Raw genomic sequence first — 19,628 nt, forward strand, 5'->3', positions numbered from 1 at the left:
GGATGTGAGAAACAGAAAAACTAACAAAAAGTCAGATTAAGGTCATAGGAGGGGCCTTATCATATGGTAAACGATGCATTTGTGTTGTTTAAGGTTGTTACAGTATTGACAGTGTTTCCAGAGTTAGGCTCAGGGTCTCCATGCCTACACCCTTGGCCACGATGCTGATTTTATTTTTTCTTTCTTTTAAACCTGTCTCATGATTTGTGCAACTCACATACACCCCACTTTTGGAGTAAATTGATGAGAATGGGCAGTTTGGACATTAGCATAAGAGAATTAAAGTATATTTTGTAATCATTCAAAAGAATAATTGTTAATGAGAGATAATAATTAAATGAGTGAAAAAAATATATTTCTTGGACTCTTAATATTTGAATAGGGCACCATAAAATTTAGTAATCTTCAGAAGGAGAAAGGAAATTTTCACATTAGAAAGTCAACCTTTGATGGCCTGATGTAGTGTTAGTAATGAGGTTGATTTCTTCACAGAACTGAATGTTTTTTATTTGTTATAGTCATAGTTATATGTCGTGATTGTGGATGTTGAGAGGTTATTAAGAAAAAAAATTTTTTTTTTTAATTTACCTAAGTCCTGACAGAATGCCAAATGAAACTAAAATCTCCTTCATCTCAAGATGTCAGTTTACTTTCCTACTGGCTGCCAAAATAGATTTGTGTTTTAAAGTAGTCCTATTCAATCTGGGATGATAACCTTTTCGCTTGTTTTTACAACTGATGTGGTGAGATTACTGACTTTTATGCAGAAACTAAAAGAACATATCACCCAAATGCATCTGGGAAACTTCTGAAATATGGATTGATTATATCTTTAGCAACATTGTTTCCTTCATTTTGCTATTTTTTACCCAAGACCTCATTCCCATCTGCAATTCATTTTATTACCTATAATTATTTTAAATAATTATATAATATATATGTTAATGTAACTGTATATTTAAAAGTTTGGCAAGTTGTACTGAAATACAGGTTTGGGTTAAATCTAGTGTTTATGCTAAGGCTATGTTGTATATTACTCAGCAAAATGTTGACATAGATAGCATTTCTTTTCCCAGTCCCTAACTTCTAAGAAGTCAAATAGAGTTGAACAGAATGCCAAGTAAGCATTTTAATCAGCTAAATGTGAGCTAGAATATCACTCATATGAAATATACTTAATTCAGTAAAGCCAGAGGGAATATATAGAGATATCTTTTTTTAAAATTCTATACTTTTGTTGATTGTTATAGGAAAGTAGTTGTAAAAACTAGACCAAGTCCTAATTACATTAAATATGTAGGCTAACTCAAAATAATCTAAGAGTAGTTTTAGGATTCCCTTAAAATTTGATAATATAAAGTCAGTATAAAATTACATTGTGATTAACAAATAGTATTTTCTTGTAAAAATCAGGAGATTCCCCAAGCCTGATGTGAATAAAAAATAATTATGTAAAACCCCATTTAAGAGTATGTTTTAAAAATGACAGTAAAAGTAATTTTAAGACAGCTAAACTTTAGAGGCAGCTCATAAATTACCAAGTAACTTTTACCTCACTCTTTTCCAGACTAAATCAGGACATTAAATACCACAGATATGAATATGATTATTCCAGTTTTGCAGGAAGAAAATGAAAATATAGTAAATATATAGAGAGATGAAAATATAGAAAGAGGTTTTAAAAGCCTCCTATATAATAAAATTGTGTTATAAATTGTTATTTCATTAGAAATTCTTTTTTGACCTCTCCTATGTATCACTATAAATGGCAGTAAAGAGGCATAGAGATTGTGGATCCTGACCTTGTAACAGTGCAGCCAATAAATATTTTGAAATTCTATTTTAAATGCATAGAATATGTTAGAATATCAGTACTATTAAAATACAACCAAAATGTTCATGCTTTAATTTATGGGAAGCTACATCTTAGTTAGTATAAATAAATTTTTATAAATATGGGTCTCAATGCTAAATAGCCAGCCTACTTGAATAATTATATAATATACATTAAAGCTAAATATCAAATTTGTTTTGCTTTCTTTTTCTAAAATTAGTGAAGCTTTAATACCTGAAATTCAAAATAATTTTTAGCTTGGTCCTCAAAGTGAGGGGACTATTCTAGGACACCTATAGTGTGGGTATAAGGCAATTTATTGGAATGCAGAATGCAAACTCCCATTTATTAAAATCTACTGTGTTTCAGTCACTCTCCATTTCCATGCACACTTCCCTTTGGTCATAATAAATTCGCTGTCAAGTTTGCCTCTCAGTCAAGCATGCGCTTCTTTGTCTGGCTAACACTAGTTCTTCATGGTTCATCCCAGTTGTCACTTCTGAAAAGGCTTCCCCCACTCTGTTTGTCTTCTGTTCTGCATGAGTTGCATCTTCATTGTGCTTCCAGAGCACTTTCTGCTGACCTTTATTGTAACAGTAGTATAACTATACTTACTAGTGACCTTAGGCTTGTTGTAATAAGCAGCTGTGTGTTTAATTTCTGTGTTAACACAGCCCAATACAGTATTTGGTGAAAATATGTGGAATGATACATTATTTGAATGAATTATACATTGTGATATCTCAGTAGCTTCTCCAGGAGTAACGGTGATTACAGTAGTTTCAGTTTCATTAATATATAAAACATACAGAACATGCTCATATTTACATCTTAACCAATGTTTCCATTTTAAAAACTGGGAAACAAGAGAGGAAGAAGTCTTGAGCCTCATTCTACAGGAACTAGTTCACATGCAGTCTAATTATTTAACACTCTGTAAGAAAAAAATAATACCCACAAATAAATTTCTACTCCAGAATCTCATGTTGTTCAAAGAAATATTCTAACATGGAACTTCTATTCAGTTCTAGGGTTTCTTTTCATTTGTGTTTTTAAATTCTTATATTTATCACATACGCATGAAGCAGTGTAATGTATATCATAACTCATTTTTTTCAGGTAGAAGTGCATATTTAATCACAGCTAGAACAATTGTTGATAGTTTTCCAGGCCACTTGAGAAAAATCAAAACAGTTATTACAGAGATGAGAGGAACAAAGCAAGCAATGAAAAAGAATATATATATATATATAGAGTACTTGGTTCAGTTACAAAAAAAAGACACGTCTACCAGCCTTCCTGAGATCTATGTTATTTAACCTCAGTGCAATGCTTGGCAGTGTTGCCTGTAACTGTCTTGACATTCTCATCTTTCTTCTCTTGAGTTTACTAAAAACTGCTGGTTTTCCTCCCACTTTCTTGAATGATCCTGTTTAGTATGCTTTGCTGGTTTCTCTTGTCTGAATGGAGCTCTTCTCCAAGAATCTGCCCTCGGTTTTCTTCTTTTCCACGTCATCCCTTGGAAAATCCCACCTCTGCTTTAAGCATCCTTTATATTTTTTAAGATCTTAATCTACAGCTATGGCCTCATCTCTCAGATCTGCCACTTACTACTAGCTTTAGATATTGGGCAGGATATTACTTTTGAGTTTCTGTGCTTCAATTTCTTCATCTGTATAAAGAACATAATTATAGAAACTCTCTCTTAGGATTGTTATGAGGATTAAATGAGGTAAGCATAATTACTGGCTTCCAGAACCTGTTTTTCCTCCATTTTAAAATCATTAGGTTACTTGTAAATTAGAATGTTTTTTCTTAACAATGTCAATTCCTTTAGTTTCTTTGATTACCACTCTACTCATCAGTGTAAGCTTGTAACCTCTGCAGTGCAGTGTTGTTCCTTCAGGGTCAACTTGACCTCTTCACATAAATGCAGGCAGCCTAGGGAGGAAGTTACATGCTAATGGAAGTCAGCTGTCTGTTAAAAATGGGAATTCTGTCTTACAGTTCTGTTTTTCCACCAAGTACACTATACACACTTAAAGACTCAGAAAGTAATGCTTTTGTTTTTGTGTTTTTTTAAGAGTACATTTTCTTTATTAGATTCTTTCCAAGAAGGAAGATTCAATCATGCCGCTTTCTGACTCAGAAATATTTATTTGACTCAGCTGAGGATTTTAGACCGTGAAGCTCCCCACTGACTTCCCCACACAGCAGCCCTGCCTCTGGTATGTTCAGAGGGCTTTAGAATACGGAGTATTCCTGGCAACACCACTCCATCATGGGTCCTGACAGCAGTGTGGGCAGGTGTGAAAACTGAGCATTCCTTGTGTTTCTGGCAAGGTCCTCGCCTTTTTTCTTTCTCTGCTCCTCTCCTTTTACCCCAGTTCATCCCAGGTCTCACATTCTCACTTTCTGGGAAACACTGAGCAAATCAGAGGAAATGGAGAGTGAAAGTCAAGACGATAAGGTCTGACAAAGGTGTCTTGGGCTCCATGACGTGGCTGAGGTATACAGATGGGGCCAAGTCCTCAGATGAGCTGGGTAGTCTTTCTAGTCGATGCTAGTTGTGAGGCTGAGGCCTGGTATCTGGTGGGATCCATGAGTAAATATCTCTTGATCTTTAGTAATAAAAAAAGAAAATCAATTGAATTTATGTCCTTTATTTAAAATCTAGTTAATGTGTGCCGGTATTCACTTTCTGTTATTGTATATGCATTAACTAAAATTACTAGTATATGCATTGCATGAATGAAAGGGTAATGTTTTTGATGTCTAATATTTAATAATATCTTTGCCAGTTTGACTTTCCATCCTGTCTGGTCTCCCAATCTCAGTTCCTCATCACCACATCCCATCCTGACTGACTCTAAGACCAAGAGACAAACAACACATGTGAAAGTTAAAGCTACTTGAAATATCTATTCTTCCCTAGATTCCATGAGTAAGTAACGAGTCTTTAGGCTTAGATGGGCTACATCTGCCTGTTTCCTGGCAGCAATATAATGCTGAGCAGAAGACTGAATTATGAATGTCTTGAATGTATAATGCACATTACTAGCATCCTGTTGAGTACCAGATCGTGAAGCAAATGAATAATATTTTATTTATGGAATTAAACAAACTATTTTAAACCGCTCCCTGCTTCCTTACATTGACCTTCTGACTATTTCTGCATTGCTGTGTTTAGAATATTCTCCCAATAGAGGGATTGTTGTTTTTTTTAATTTTTTAATAGAGGGATTATTAAATAAAATACATGCACACCATCAGTTACTGCATCATCATTAAAAACTACATTCTTAAAAATATTTAATGGAATCAGAATATTGAATTTAATACCAATGATTGTTTCAAACTGTTCAAAAAATTTCCATGACGAGAGTCCTATAGAAAAAGAAATATATATGTGTGTGTGTATATATGTATGTTTATTCATTTTTTTAAAATACAAATGATTCCAGGTTCAGTGTATGAGACTTCAATCCTAAAGTCTATGATGATTACAGGAAAAAGAACAATTTAAAAAAAGACTAGCTTTAAAAGAGTTGCTTATCTTCATGCCGCACTGAGTCACTGAGTCCTTCTTAAATGTTTACTTGAATTTGATTTTTCCTTTGTCCCTACTAATTTCAGCCTAAGTAAGCTTCATAACAGATAATTATCTTCTGTATACAAATTATCTGTTGTTTTTCATTATCCACATAGCTTTCTACTTTTTTGGTAATATCCCAGCCTAAGAAGGATGCTCATGGTGTGTGTGTGTGTGTGTGTGTGTGTGTGTGTGTGTGTGTGTGTTTTCTGCCCTTGAAGCTTTGGTTCATTTTTTTTCTGTTTTCTAAATCTACCTGACCTGTCACATCCCACGATAAATTCTACTCATTTAGGTTTTCTTGACTTTGGCCAGTTAGGTTGCTCCCTTTCTAATCTTGATTTTATCATTCTTATTTTAACTACATCCTTTGACTGAATGAGGAGATATATATGAATTGATGTTATATTATACTATATTATAGTATACATTATTTAAATGTAACATATATGAATATATGTTTATTGTTTTTGTTGGTTTCTGTATATTTACTTTGGTTCTAAGACCAAGTATCATTTAGCACTTAGAATAACATGAATATCATAGGGAATATGATAAATACCCTGTGAATGAATTTAATAACGCTGGTTTAAAGTCTCACTGAGATTTCTCAATATTGGTCAGTTACTGAGTAGAAAGTTAAAAACTATCTAAATATAGAGTATTCAAATTTTATAAACTGTATTTTTTTCACATTTGAATAATCATATTCTGTCTTTTAAAAAATTAGCCTTATAATAATGAGTGATCTATGATAACTCAGATTGTAAGGTCTTCACCAAGTTTTTAATTAAAAACTGGTCCTGTGAAGGGAGCGTACATTGGTGGTTCCTAACCTGAGTTTGACACAGATGTGTTTTATTGGGTCTCTAATATTTTTTAAATGAAGTTGAATGAGTTCAGATAAGCATGCACTCTCTAGTTTGTCACAGTGCCTAGATCTAGCTATGGCCTTACGCATAATGTTTATCATTATCATCAGTTCTTGTTCATGGCACCATAGCTTGAATCTGAGGAAATGCTTTGATTTTGAAGGAGGTAAATAGATAGGTACAAATATAGATAATGGCATTCTAACTCTAAAAATCAAAGAGAATCAAAACATAAAGGAAGTGTAGTGACCATCTTTCAAAATATTCAATATTTAAAATATTCAAATAATATATTATTTACAGATCCAAACTTATAGGGTAAAAATATACCCCAGAATGCCATAAATGTTGACATAAAATTTAGGATAGTAGTTAACTCAAAGGAGGAGCTAGAGGAATGAGTTTGGAGGAAGCTTCAAAAATAATGATGTTCCATTTCTTTAATTGGATCAGTGGTTCACAAGTGTTCGCTTTAAATTTATTCTTTTTTGCCCCACACATATTTCATAAATGACTTCTGTACCTACGTGATGTTCATTAAAAAGAATGAAAAGGAAAAACGGATAACACAAAACTATTTGTATATAGTTTAAAAATGTATAAAAACAGACAATATGTTAAAAGTATACATACAATATTAAAATCATAATACAAAACAAAGGTATAACAACACAGAAGTTAAAATAACAGATGTTCGTAGTGAGTATAGAACAGGCTGGTTTTGCAGAGAGCACCTGATGGTCTCTAATGATTTTGATGATGTTCTTTTTAAGTGGATAGTGGGTGCATGGATGTTTAACCCTTTTAAAATTTTTCATTGTGTGTGTATATAAAAAATATGTGTCACCAGTTATTTTTGATGACTTTTAATATAGTTCACCATAAAATTTTAGAGAACAAAAACCTTTCAAATGAACTTTTTATGCATGTTACACTGACGGACCCAAAGACGTTACCTATTTCTCTTGAATTCCAGTATACTTTCTTTGCCAGGCAACTTAAAATCTGAAATAGTCTACCAAGATTACTTTGAAGACACACCAATGTTCATGGTAAAAAAAAAGTCATCACTCCTTAAGTAACAATTGACTCAACCTAACTATATCACTTCGAATTCAATTGGAAAAGCAGAACCATTAGGAGGTATATTATATATATTATGTATATAGTAAGGGATTTGTTATAGGGATATGCCCTCACACAGTTTTGGGAGCTGGGAAAGTGATTGCTGAAAGGCTACTGGAGCTTGCCGTCCGAAGGGCCAGCAGAGGGTGGGAAGATGAATTTTAGATTTGGCGAGAACAAGGATGAGCTAGAACCCATGAACACAGACCAGAGCACCTGTCTCTTCTCACTGCTTCCAGCCTAAAAGCTGATGGAGAAGCTGAAGGAGAACCCAGAGGGAAATAGAGCGGAGGCATGCCTGTCTGCTGCCCCAAGGCACAAGAAGTGACCCCTGGTGAGCTGCAGCAGCACCTGCTGATTCTGCCCCAACTTTCTGAGCGTACAAAGAGCAGTGTGGCTGCTGCTTCACTTCTGTCCCCCCCACCCCAAATCTCACACAGAATGTCTCTAGCGTCAAACTATAATGGGAAATATTTAGAGAAGGGAATTCTGGGAAACATAGTTCAGCCTAGGCAAGTTGGCACCATGCAAAAGCAACCCATTGATTCTTCCCTACAAAAAGAATTTCCAGTACAGCACCATGTTCCACTGCATTGTAGGTGGACTTAACACCCAACCAGTCTTTCCAGTCACCTTGCATCCCTTCTCCATCCCTTCTACATTTCAGCCTCCCTAGTCTGTGAGGTTATTTTGTCTTTGAATATTATATTCACAATGATGGTTAAATTTAAAATTGGGATTGGTTTTTATTTATCCTGTAAAATGTTTGATAAATTTTATTCAGCTATAGTGTGCTTTAAATAATGTCTTCAAATGTGTATAGCTTTGGAATCTTAACATGCATAAAATTCCTCTGTGATGAAGTGTATTAAAATCTTCAAAATAAATCTTGCTTCAAATTTTAGTCACTCATTGCCTGAAGTGCTGACTAGTGACTAAGTTAGACTTAAAAGGTATTTTTTTTCCTTTGAAGTAATTATTCACACATGCAAAATAAATACCCATCTCTTGTAATAGGAAACAATAAAATGCAACTCTGTAAAAGCAGAGGGATGAGAACGGATTATGTAAAAAAACTTGAAGTTTGTATAATAGAATATAAATGATAATTTTTAAACTGTTGGTTATTTTTTATGCTAGACTTCTATAAATATCAGCCTAAAATGTAGTACTCTAGAACAATTAATCACAGATAGAAAAGTCATGAATCCATGGTTAAGCCATACCCTTGAGCCTTCCATTTTCACTAGGGCTGAGTTAGCTAAAGTCGTCACAGTGTGTATGATTACCCATAAGTTTAGTGCATCGTTGGTTACCAGCGAGAAATCAGCTGTGTCCTTGTCCTTTATACGCACTGCTAGGTGATCAGTTATCCTACTGCTTCTCTGTAATGTGTGAATGTCTGTCTGTCTGCTTTCCTTCCTTCCTTCCTCTCTTTCTGTCAGGATAGAGGGCAACAGGAAGAATGAGCTCACTAAAACTATTCTTTGACTAAGTAATCCACTTAGCTGAAAAAAAAAACAACATTCTGAATGATAAGTAAGTAAACAGGCAAACAAAAACATATGTAAAATTGTTATTGTTGGTGCAAAACCTTTGTAGAAGGCAGGAAACTCAGTGGTTTTATAGCACCCATCCCCTTGATTGCTTGGTTTTCCTTTACAGAATTTTAAGTAGGGGCCACCCAATCTCTACTTAAATATGTCTGTTGATGCAAACTGTGTGAGCTTCCAAATCAGCCCAGTTGGTCTTTTAATGAGAATTTGCGTTGAGATGCTAGTAAGATTGCTCGGGTAGAAATAAGAATGCCCATGTAGGTTTTGGGACCATCACTTCTCTACCATTTAAAGTCTAACAGCAAACTTTCAGCCTGCTGCAGGTCTTATTATCATGCTTCAGAAAAGCTACTTAGAAAAATAACTAGGCAGTCCTGAAGTTCTGAGATTTTCCTTAATGGTATTGTTGCTATAGTTACAGCTGAACTGTTATATAAAGCAAATTGCTTATTGACAGAAAAATGCTGAGTAGCCCAGCAGCCTCCCCTTTTTGGGATTTTCATGCTTTCATTTCCTACTCTCCTCTTAAGATTAATGGATTTTTGGAGTATTGTTTTGAACAAACCCTGATGATTTGATGTTAAAATAAATAATTTTATTAACATATACTAGCTGACAATTGAATGTATTCTGGTATGTTCTGATCAATGTGGAGTTATTTTTTATACACTATTTGTTTATCAGAATTGTTCCTACTTGCAGATGAATTTTCATATCCTGGAGATTAACATTAAAGCACTAAAAACTGTGATTGGTCTCATAGTATAGAGTCTTCTGAATTTACTGAATACATTTAATAATACTATAGATAAAATATAAAGTTCTATTATGTTTATACCATTAGGAGATACATATAGTATACTGAAAATAAAATACATTTTAAGAACATGGGAAAACAAATGGGAAAGGTCTGAAAGTATCCATAATAATGACAAATATGAATACAAAAAGGCTCCATAAGATGTATATTTTCTGCTTTTCTATGTAATAAACTCAGTAATAGAAATGCCTTTAGTTTATATATATATAATATGTAATACATTATATTATATATAATATTTATTTTCTGATTGTCTCACTGTCTTTATAAGGAAGTATTTCTAAGATAAAATCATAATTCATTTGATACTTAACCTTAAGGCAAAATAGAAATAGTCATGTGTTTCACAACTGTAACTATTATAGAAAGTGTGAATTCTGTGGTTAAAATCTTTTCAGCTAGTAAAAGTCGTCTATGGCAGTGATATATTATGCATTGAATTTTAATATAATTTAAGAAATCTTGCTCAATTCTCCAGATTACTACTGAACTAAAAGCATCATGAGTATTTAATAATTTTGTGTCTAATAATATTGTGGCTACTGAGGAACTAAGAGTGTAGATGCATTTCATTTTGAACCTGGAGATGTCATACCTCTTAATTAGGTTCCTGAATACAGTAACACAAAAATCTTTGGAATTATTTTTAATAAAGAATGCAAAATAATTGTGAACCACATCTTATACATCTTATGTGGTTATAGACTATTTCCCCCATTTTTTTGTGTGTGAAGCACATTTTCCTAGTGATTGTGTTTATTTTTAATGGTGATCTGATAATGATGATGACCTGTATTGTCCTGAATGAAATTTCTTGAAAATTCATTTTTACTCTTTGTCAAAATTTAATCAGTTTCACTTTTCTCATTTCTACTTTTGATCTTACCCTACCCTCTGCGTTTTCCTATTCTCTCTTTTAATAAGCAAAATTTAAATATACATGTTTGAAGAAATATAAAACTTTTGATGCTCCTTAATGTTTTTTCCCCCTTTCAATTCCTTACTGATTTTAGAACTTCCTCTGCTTCCTGAATTTGTTGATATTCTAATTTTGGTTCTGGGTGACAGAAAGAAGAGACACACATATGAGACCACAAATTCAGCATTTCTAATTGGTGAAAAAAATATCCTTCCATGACTCACAGTTTATCAAAATCCTTATGTTCTAAATGGATTCGTCAGACAGTCCTGTTAAATCCATAGTATCCTTTCCTATTTCCTTAATATTCTACCTGCTTGCTCTACTTACTTTGACCCACATTTTATTTCTTCTACTTGAATGTGAGTTCCTGATTGAATAAGCCTTGCACATGTAATTTCCCCAGGAGATATGTACTCCATTGATATAAATAGACTGGATATATACAGAATAGATATGTAAGTGAATGATTTCGTAATAATTTGTCATAATAGTAACATCAGTTTCCAAATTAATTTTGTTGATAATTAATCAAAATGTAAACTCACAAAAAATTAGCCTGGGCCTTTTCTTATAATCTTACTCACAATACAAAGCAGTCAGGCAACCAACAGACCAAGTATAGCAGCATCATGTTAAAAATAATTGCATGTTAAAAATAACCGAATCAGGATGAGGATTTAAGCCACACTCGAATTTGAACTAGTCATTGAGGCTCTCAGGATAAGGTCCTTTTTCTCTTACATTAACACTATTATCTTCTCTTTGCCTTGCAGACCAGTAGTGAGTGGTACTGCTTGTAGGTGTATCAAACATTATTTTAAATCAGGAAAATAAAGTGACATAATAGATTAAATAGATTATACCCTTTATCCACTTACCTAAATTTTCAAATATATGAAAATAATAAATATGCTACCTTGAAATAGTCACTACATGTATTTTCTTAACACATTTTCCTTTTAGCTAGAGCTGTGTACCATTGTGGTGTCATATGCTGTAAGTAGCAAAAAATGACAACTTTGTAAGAACAGTTTGTGCCTGAAGCTGAGATAAAATAATCACATGTTTGTAATTGACAAGAATTTCCAGTGAGGTGAAACCTTTATTTCTGGTATATTAAAAACTTTCTAACTCACTTGCATTAGGACATGTCCTGACAAGAATGCTTAGCACACACCTGCATTTGGTTTCTAGAATCCATCCATCCATGTGACAAAACAGCACAGTGACACAGCTATTTGTGTCTGGTTTTGTTTTTCAATATGTCAGTCTCTGAATGAAAATATTCTGAGATGTGGCCCCCATTAAGTAATGGTTTCTAAAACCACAGCACAGATGAAGAGTGATTTTCTGTAGGTATTATGGACGTACTTCCTCTAGGGACTATTCAACACAAGGGCTGGAGCTTTTAGAATCTGACATAAGGGATCAAGTCAGTTTCTTTCCTGAGACTTTATAAAGTTGCTATATGGAGAAGTTGCAATTCACTTTAGAGCTACTTAGACATGAGTTTAAGAAGAGAATTGGTATTAGGTGATCATAACACCAAAAGCAAATGAGCCCATAATACACACTAGTATTTTATAGACAGCCTTTCACCGAAGTTAAATAACTGACTTCATTCTTTACTCTTTTGGATCATCAAGTAAGAATTACAACAGCTTACAGATTGCAAAATAGTCATTATTATTAAGCAGCATTTTTTTTTGTCTTTAAAGAAATTGAAAGATGAAGTAAGAAATGAATCTTAGATCCCTAATAATATTCTAGAACAGTAAGTGATTTTTGTCTCTTAATGATTAAAGTTATGTGACTGGAAAGAGTGATCCAAAGGGAAAAGCAATTTGAAATTAAACTTGTCAGAAGACAATACAACATAGGAATGCAATATTATTTGCATGACTCTCCAACTGTGCTCTTCAGAGAAAAGATCTCATTAAATGGTAACAATTAGAAGCCATCTCTTTCACCTTTATGTCTTATAATAGGTATAATGTAAGAAAGAGCACAGCATACATCATCAGGAAGAGGGGATTTCTGCAATATTACTAGCCTAACAATCTGTCTCCCATGTGATCATTTATGTGTGTTATAAGACTGTAGTTCTCAGACTTTCATTTGCAGAAGAATTGACCAGCAGTTTACTTATTTTTGTTTATTTGTTTGTTTTGTGGGGTAGGTAATTAGGCTTATTTATGTATTTTTAATTAATTAATTTTTTTTTTTTAGTGGCAGCACTGGGGATTGAACCCATGACCTTGTGCATGCTAAGCACACACTCTACCACTGAGATATACCCACCCTCCCCACTAGCTGTTTATTTAAAAGAGAGATCCTCCTCCTCCTATCCCAGGGTCCTGATAAAATTGTTTTGGTGTAGTTCCTAGAATTTGCATATCTAAGTCCTAAAAAAAAAAAACCCTTAAGGTTAATTGTTAAAAGATTACTGTGAAATTAAGTATTTTTTTTAATAAATGTATGACAGAAACACTAATTTTGAAAGCACTGGACTTGAAAATAGTTCTATTTGGAACCAATGCAATTTTTTTCAACTGAAAGATGGATATTCCCCTGGGTGTATCTTTAGTGCATTCTTTTCTTTTCTCTGTAATGAGATGAATTCATTGCTAATGTCTAATGATTCTTCCTATTTTTAGATTTCAAATAGTCTTTTTTCAATCTTCTTTGAAAGTCACTGTTTCATTAATCCAGAAAACAATGACCCACCTTCTCTATATACAAAAAACAGCTAGAAATTGCCAAGTGTTAACCTTGGTAAATGTACCAAAAACAGATATATTATGATATAGTTAATCTTTTTATTTCTGTTTTATTTGCAGATTCAAGAATGGCTTTGTTTAAATTGCCAGACCCAGAGAGCAATGTCAGGGCAGCTTGGAGACATGGGCAAAATGCCACCTACACAGTCAGGACCAAAAGCCTCCCCTATGCCTGTCCCTACAGAACAACCGTCTCAGAAAACAGCAGTGCCCACGCAAGTAAAAGTGAAAAAGAAGGAACAAGAATTAAAAACAGAGGCTGAAAAGATCATTCCAGAAAAAGTAAAGGAAACACCTTCAGTTGAAAAAACTCTCCCTAAGGAAACCACAGATCAAATCCAAGAAGAGAGTAAACTAGAGAAAGACAAAATTTTAGCCCCTCAAGACAAAAAGCTACCTTCTGAAGACAAAAAGCCTCTTCCAGAAGACAAAAAGGCACCTCTTGAAGAGAAGAAGCCAGCTCTTGAAGAGAAGAAGCCAGCTCTTGAAGAAAAAAAGCCAGCTCCTAAAGATAAAAAGCCAGCTCTTGAAGACAAAAAGTTACCCCCAGGAGCAAAAACAGCAGCTCTAGAAGAGGAACAGAAACGAGGCCTGCTTAAAACTCGAGCACAAATTTCTGAAAAAAAACCTGAAGGCAGAGTGGCTCTGGAGGTGGTGCAAGAAAAGAAACAACCACAGATCAAGATGGAAGATTTACCGTCTGGCACGCCTCAGAGCTTGCCTAAGGAAGATGTTGGAATGACTCAAAAATTAAAAGAACAGCCACAGGCAGCATGCACAGCAAAGCCTGATCAGGTGGAAACTGGGAAGGAAAAAACAGTAAGTTATGTTCTCTTTCCCAACTTTGCACAGTCTTATACATGTCATTGACCGATGTCTACCTAAGTACACAGAGTGCTTAATGCTCATAATGTAAGTGAAAGCCTTCAATTAATGGCATTTTCAGAAAAGTGTAACCATTGTTTGCTAAAATGCAGAACTTTGGCTTCCTGACAGGTTAATCTAATTTAAATAAAGTACAGATATAAAATTTATTTTTCTAGCTTTAATGCCTGTCGAATAATTTACAAAAATCTGTGGAATGATAAAGAAGATTTCATATAATTTTAGATTATTGCTGTTTCTTTGCACTGTGAACATAGACTCAGTATCCCCTTTAACATAAAATAATGTGTCTTTAAATTTGTTTACTTAGCCAGTTGATTATGCAAGACTCAACGGGTTTCTTCTCACTTAGAGCCTTTTTAGGGTGCGGTCAACCACAGCATGACTGTGGTTAAAACAGAAGACATATGGCTAAAATTCAAGAGAAAGGTCATTTTTAAAAAGTTTATTTTAGTATTTAGCATGAAATTAATATATTTTGTTCAGAATTTTATTCAGTATGTTTAATATTGAAGGGTTATTAATAATTAAGCATAATCTGGAATTATATATATTCTTTTCTTTAGTGGAAACTTTTAAGATATCTTCATAGCTTAACTGATACTTTCGCAAGCAATGGTATCAACTTTAGAGGAATTCTGAAGTCTTTTTAGAGCTATGAGAGATCTTATTATAGTATCTGATTGAATAATTTTAATTTAATGAAATGATCTAATTTAATGAAGATTTAATGAAATGATTTATTGGAATTAAACTTAATATTAGAACTCTAATTAATACCTACAGTCCATCCCGACTCTGGATCACTTTGTTTATAGTTTAACTACATGGTTACCAACTCATCTCTAGTGCATGATGCATCACTCATTAAATAAATCCTCAAGTTTCCTAAGCAGGTGTCCATGTATTCTCTATTTTTATGGCTGGATCTAGCTACCACCACCGCCCTTTCTTCTCCTAGCTAACTGCTTTGCATAACCACTTCTCCCTCTATGAAACTGTCCTTGGCTTTCATGAACCTTCCCTTTTTGTTTTCTTTTTGTCTTTCTGATCACCCACTAATAGTTCTACTTTGGCTATCTCCATTGCTTTTTCTTTTCAAGTCACCATATGATGGTGTCTTTCTTTGAACTCTGTCTTCTTTTCTCTTAGGGGAGCCACATGAGCAATTCCTAAATCCACTTGTGCACCTTCTGCCCCTTTTGAGTGTTAGACCTGTGTTTCCAAAAACTGAGTAGATCATTTCACTTCAAAGCCTCACTGCAAACTGGAACTCAGAGTGTCCAAATCTTACCCACTTTCTATGGAAGCAGTTTCTTATTCTGACTTTCTGTTTCTGACAATGGCATCATCATTCATCATGTCTCTGGTCTCCCAGTCACTAACCTGAGTAATCTGAGGATACCCTGGGCTCTCCACATCGCACTCTTGTCTGTTAGCTCCTATTCCTAAGGACAGTATCCTTCTTATGGCCTTCGTTACCTTTTACCGATAATGTGAGTAATCTAATTACTAGTCATTGTGCCTTCTCTTTTTCCCTTTTCCAGTATGTAGTTATCAGATAATTATTCAAGATTCAGATAATTTAACTCTGCCACTCAGGTATTTCTAATGATTCTCTATTATTTATTAAATATAATCTAAACAAGAAGTATCCAAATATTTGGTTAATGCACTACTTTTTACTTTATTTTGCAAATTTGTCAGTTTTTATCATTTCCTTTTATTACTACATTTTCTTTTATTGAACAACCTCGATATGTACATACTTATTTAACTGTAAATTAAATCTATGTGCTGTTGCTAACATTATTTGCAATATAAAATATTCAGAAATAGAAGTTTGTGAAATAAGCTAAAATCATCATTTTTTACTATATTTATTTAAGTATAGGTACATTTGATCGCAGCAAAATATGATTAATAATAGTATTTTCAAGAGAGCATTGGTTGACTGTGTTTCAGTGTTTAAAATCTTGATTTGAAATTTATAATAGAATTTTTTGAAATTTAACTCCTAATTCAGTTTGATATTTTGACATTTAGTTTTAATGACTCCATAACAAAAAAGATAATCTACAGGATATGCTGGAAATAGAAGTGTATCGAAGGTTTTACTTGTCAGATCTCACTACCTGTTGTCTAACTTTGAGACTGAAAACTATTTTTTTTATGTTGTGGAGGTTCCACAAATAAATGTTAATCTAACTTTATATCAATCATTTGTTCTTGCTAATTATGACAAAATGTGGTAGTTTTAAATATACTTTTGTTTAACAAATGATCCTAAAACCCACTGGTGTTCTTTATCTGGACAGCCTATTAAGAGATTAAAATACACTTTTTAAAGTTTATTTGAAAAGGCAGATATGGCAGTTTTTAAAAATGCTGTGTCATTTTGTGTAGCATAATCACATGATGATTTCTAGTTCTCTGTCTTCAAAGGACTGTTTCCTTATCCAAATTTTTAAATTTTGTTCTTTAATTAAAAATTTTTAATCAAAGTATAGTTGATTTACAATGTTGTGTTAGTTTCAAATATATAGCAAAGTGATTCTGATTCAGGTATATAGATATAGATATAGATATGTATTCTTTTTCAATTTTGTTTCCATTATGGGTTATTATCCCTGTGCTATATAGTAGGTCCTTGTTGTTTATCTGTTTGATATATAGTGGTTATATATGTTAATCCCAAACTCCTAATTTATCCCTCTACAGCCTCCTTTCCCCTTTGGTAACCATAGGTTTGCTTTCTATGTCTATGAGTCTGTTTCTGTCTTGTAAATAAGTTCATTTGTGTCATTTTATTTTATTCCACATATAAATGATATCATATGATATTTGTCTTTATCTGACTTATTTCACTCAGTATGATAATCTTTAGGTCCACCCATATTGTTGCAAATGGCATTATTTCATTCTTTTTATGGCTGAGTAATATTCCATTGTGTATATATACCACATCTTCTTTATCCATTCATCTGTCTGTGGGCATTTAGGTTGCTTCCATGTCTTGACTATTATAAATAGTACTTCTGTGAACCTTGGAGTGCATGTATCTTTTTGAAGTAGAGTTTTTTTCTGAATATATGCCCAGGAGTGGGATTGCTGGATCATATGGTAACTCTATTTTTAGTTTTTCTGAGGAACCTTCATACTGTTCTTCATAGTGGCAGAACCAATTAGCATTCCCACCAGCAGTGTAGGGGAGTTCCTTTTTTTCCACATCATCTCCAGCATTTATTATCTGTCAACTTTTTAGTGATGGCCATTCTGACTGGTACGAGGTAATGCTGCATTGTTGTTGTGATTTGTGTTTCTCTAATAATTAGCAATATTGAGCATCTTTTCATGGACCTGTTAGCAATCTGTATGTCTTCTTTGGACAAATGTCTGTTAACATCTTCATCCCATTTTTTGATTGAGTTCTTTTGTTTTCTTGTTTTTTGTTTTTTTGAAATTAAGTTATGTGAGCTATTTGTATATTTTGGAAATTAATCCCTTGTCAGTCACATCATTTGCAAATATTTTCTCTCATTCAGTAGGTTGTCCTTTAATTTTGTTTATGGTGTCCTTATCTGTGAAGAACCTTTTAAATTTAATTAGATCCCATTTGTTTATTTTTGCTTTTATTTTCATTACTCTAGGAGCCAGTTCAAAAAACATATAGCTGCGATTTATTGCAAAGTGTTATGCCTGTGTTTTCCTCAAGGAGTTTTATAGTATCCAATCTTACATTTAGGTCTTTAATCCATTTTGAGTTTGTTTTTGTATATGGTGTTAGAGAATGTTCTAATTTCTTTTTTTTACATATAGCTCTCCGGTTTTCCCAGCACCACTTATTGAAGACGTGATCTTTTCTCCATTGTGTATTCTTGCCTCCTTGTCATAGATTAAGTGACCATAAGCGTGTGGTTTTGTTTCTGGACTTTCTGTCCTGTTCCAATGATCTATGTACCATACTGTTTTGATTACTATAGCTTTGTAGTGTAGTCTCAAGTCAGGATGTATGATTCCTCCAGCTCCATTCTTGCTTAAGTTTGTTTTGGCTATTCAGGGTCTTTTGTTTTTCCATACAAATTAAAACAATTTTTTTTTGTTCCAGTTCTGTGAAAAATGACATTGGTAATTTGATAGGGATTGCATTGAACCAGTGTATTGCCTCAGGTAATATGGCCATTTTAACAATATTGATTCTTTTAATCCAAGAACATGGTATATCTTTCCATTTGTTTGTCTCATCTTCAATTTCTATTATCAGCATCTTACATTCTTGGGAGTACCAGTCTTTTGCTTCGTTGGGTTGGTTTATTCCTAGGTATTTTATACTTTTTGATGAGATGGGAAATGGGATTTTTTTTCCTTAATTACTTTTTCTCATATTTTGTTGTTACTGAATAGAAAAATAACATATTTCTGCATATTAATTTTGTATCCTATAAATTTACCAGTTTCACTGATGAGCCCTAGTAGTTTTCTGGTAGTGTCTTTAGGATTTTCTGTGTAGTATAATGTCGTCTGTAAACAATGACAGTTGTACTTCTTTTTCAACTTGGATTCCTTTTATTTCGTTTTCTTCTCTGATTGCTGTGGCTAAAAGTTTCAAAACTGTGTTGAATAAAAGTGGCTAGAGTGGACATTCTTGTCTTCTTTCTGAAGTGCTTTCAGCTTTTCAACATTAAGAATAATGTAGCTGTGTGTTTGTCATATATGGCCTTCATTATATTTGAAGTGTGTTCCCTCTATGCCCACTTTCTGGAGAGTTTGTATCGTAATTGATGTTGGACTTTATCAAAAGGTTTTTCTGTGTCTATTGAGATGATCATATGGTTTTTATTCTTCAGTTTGTTAATGTAGTGTATCACATTGATTGATTTGCAGATATTGAAAACTCCATGCATCCCTTGGGTAAATCCCACTTGATCATGGTGTATGATCCTTTTAATGTATTACTGGAGTCAATTTGGTAGTATTTTGTTGTGGATTTTTGCATATGTGTTCATTAGTGATATTGGTCTGTAATTCTCTTTTTTGGCGATATCTTTGTCTGGTTTTGGTATTAGAGTGATGGTGGCCTCATAGAATGAGTTTGGAAGTGTTCCTTCCTCTGTAGTCTTTGGGAATAGTTTCAGAAGGATAGGTATAAATGTTTGGTAGAATTCACCTGTGAAGCTATCTCATCCCAGAGTTTAGTTTTTTTTAGAGATTTTAAATTACTGATTCAGTTTCAGCACTGGTA

At 33.4% G+C, this 19,628-nt stretch overlaps 1 protein-coding gene across 2 annotated transcripts in view; it reads left to right on the forward strand.

Annotated features, from left to right (window-relative positions):
- The window catches only part of PCLO (piccolo presynaptic cytomatrix protein), a 304,808-nt gene that overhangs the window by 140,819 nt on the left and 144,361 nt on the right, over window positions 1–19,628 (forward strand). For both annotated transcript variants that reach the window (XM_072965118.1, XM_072965119.1), the window contains exon 4: window positions 13,562–14,320. In XM_072965118.1, coding sequence (XP_072821219.1) covers window positions 13,562–14,320 — 759 coding nt within the window. The remainder of the gene's footprint in view (window positions 1–13,561; window positions 14,321–19,628) is intronic.

The sequence above is a fragment of the Vicugna pacos genome, chromosome 7 (assembly GCF_048564905.1).
Source record: "Vicugna pacos chromosome 7, VicPac4, whole genome shotgun sequence".
Classification (NCBI taxonomy): domain Eukaryota; kingdom Metazoa; phylum Chordata; class Mammalia; order Artiodactyla; family Camelidae; genus Vicugna; species Vicugna pacos.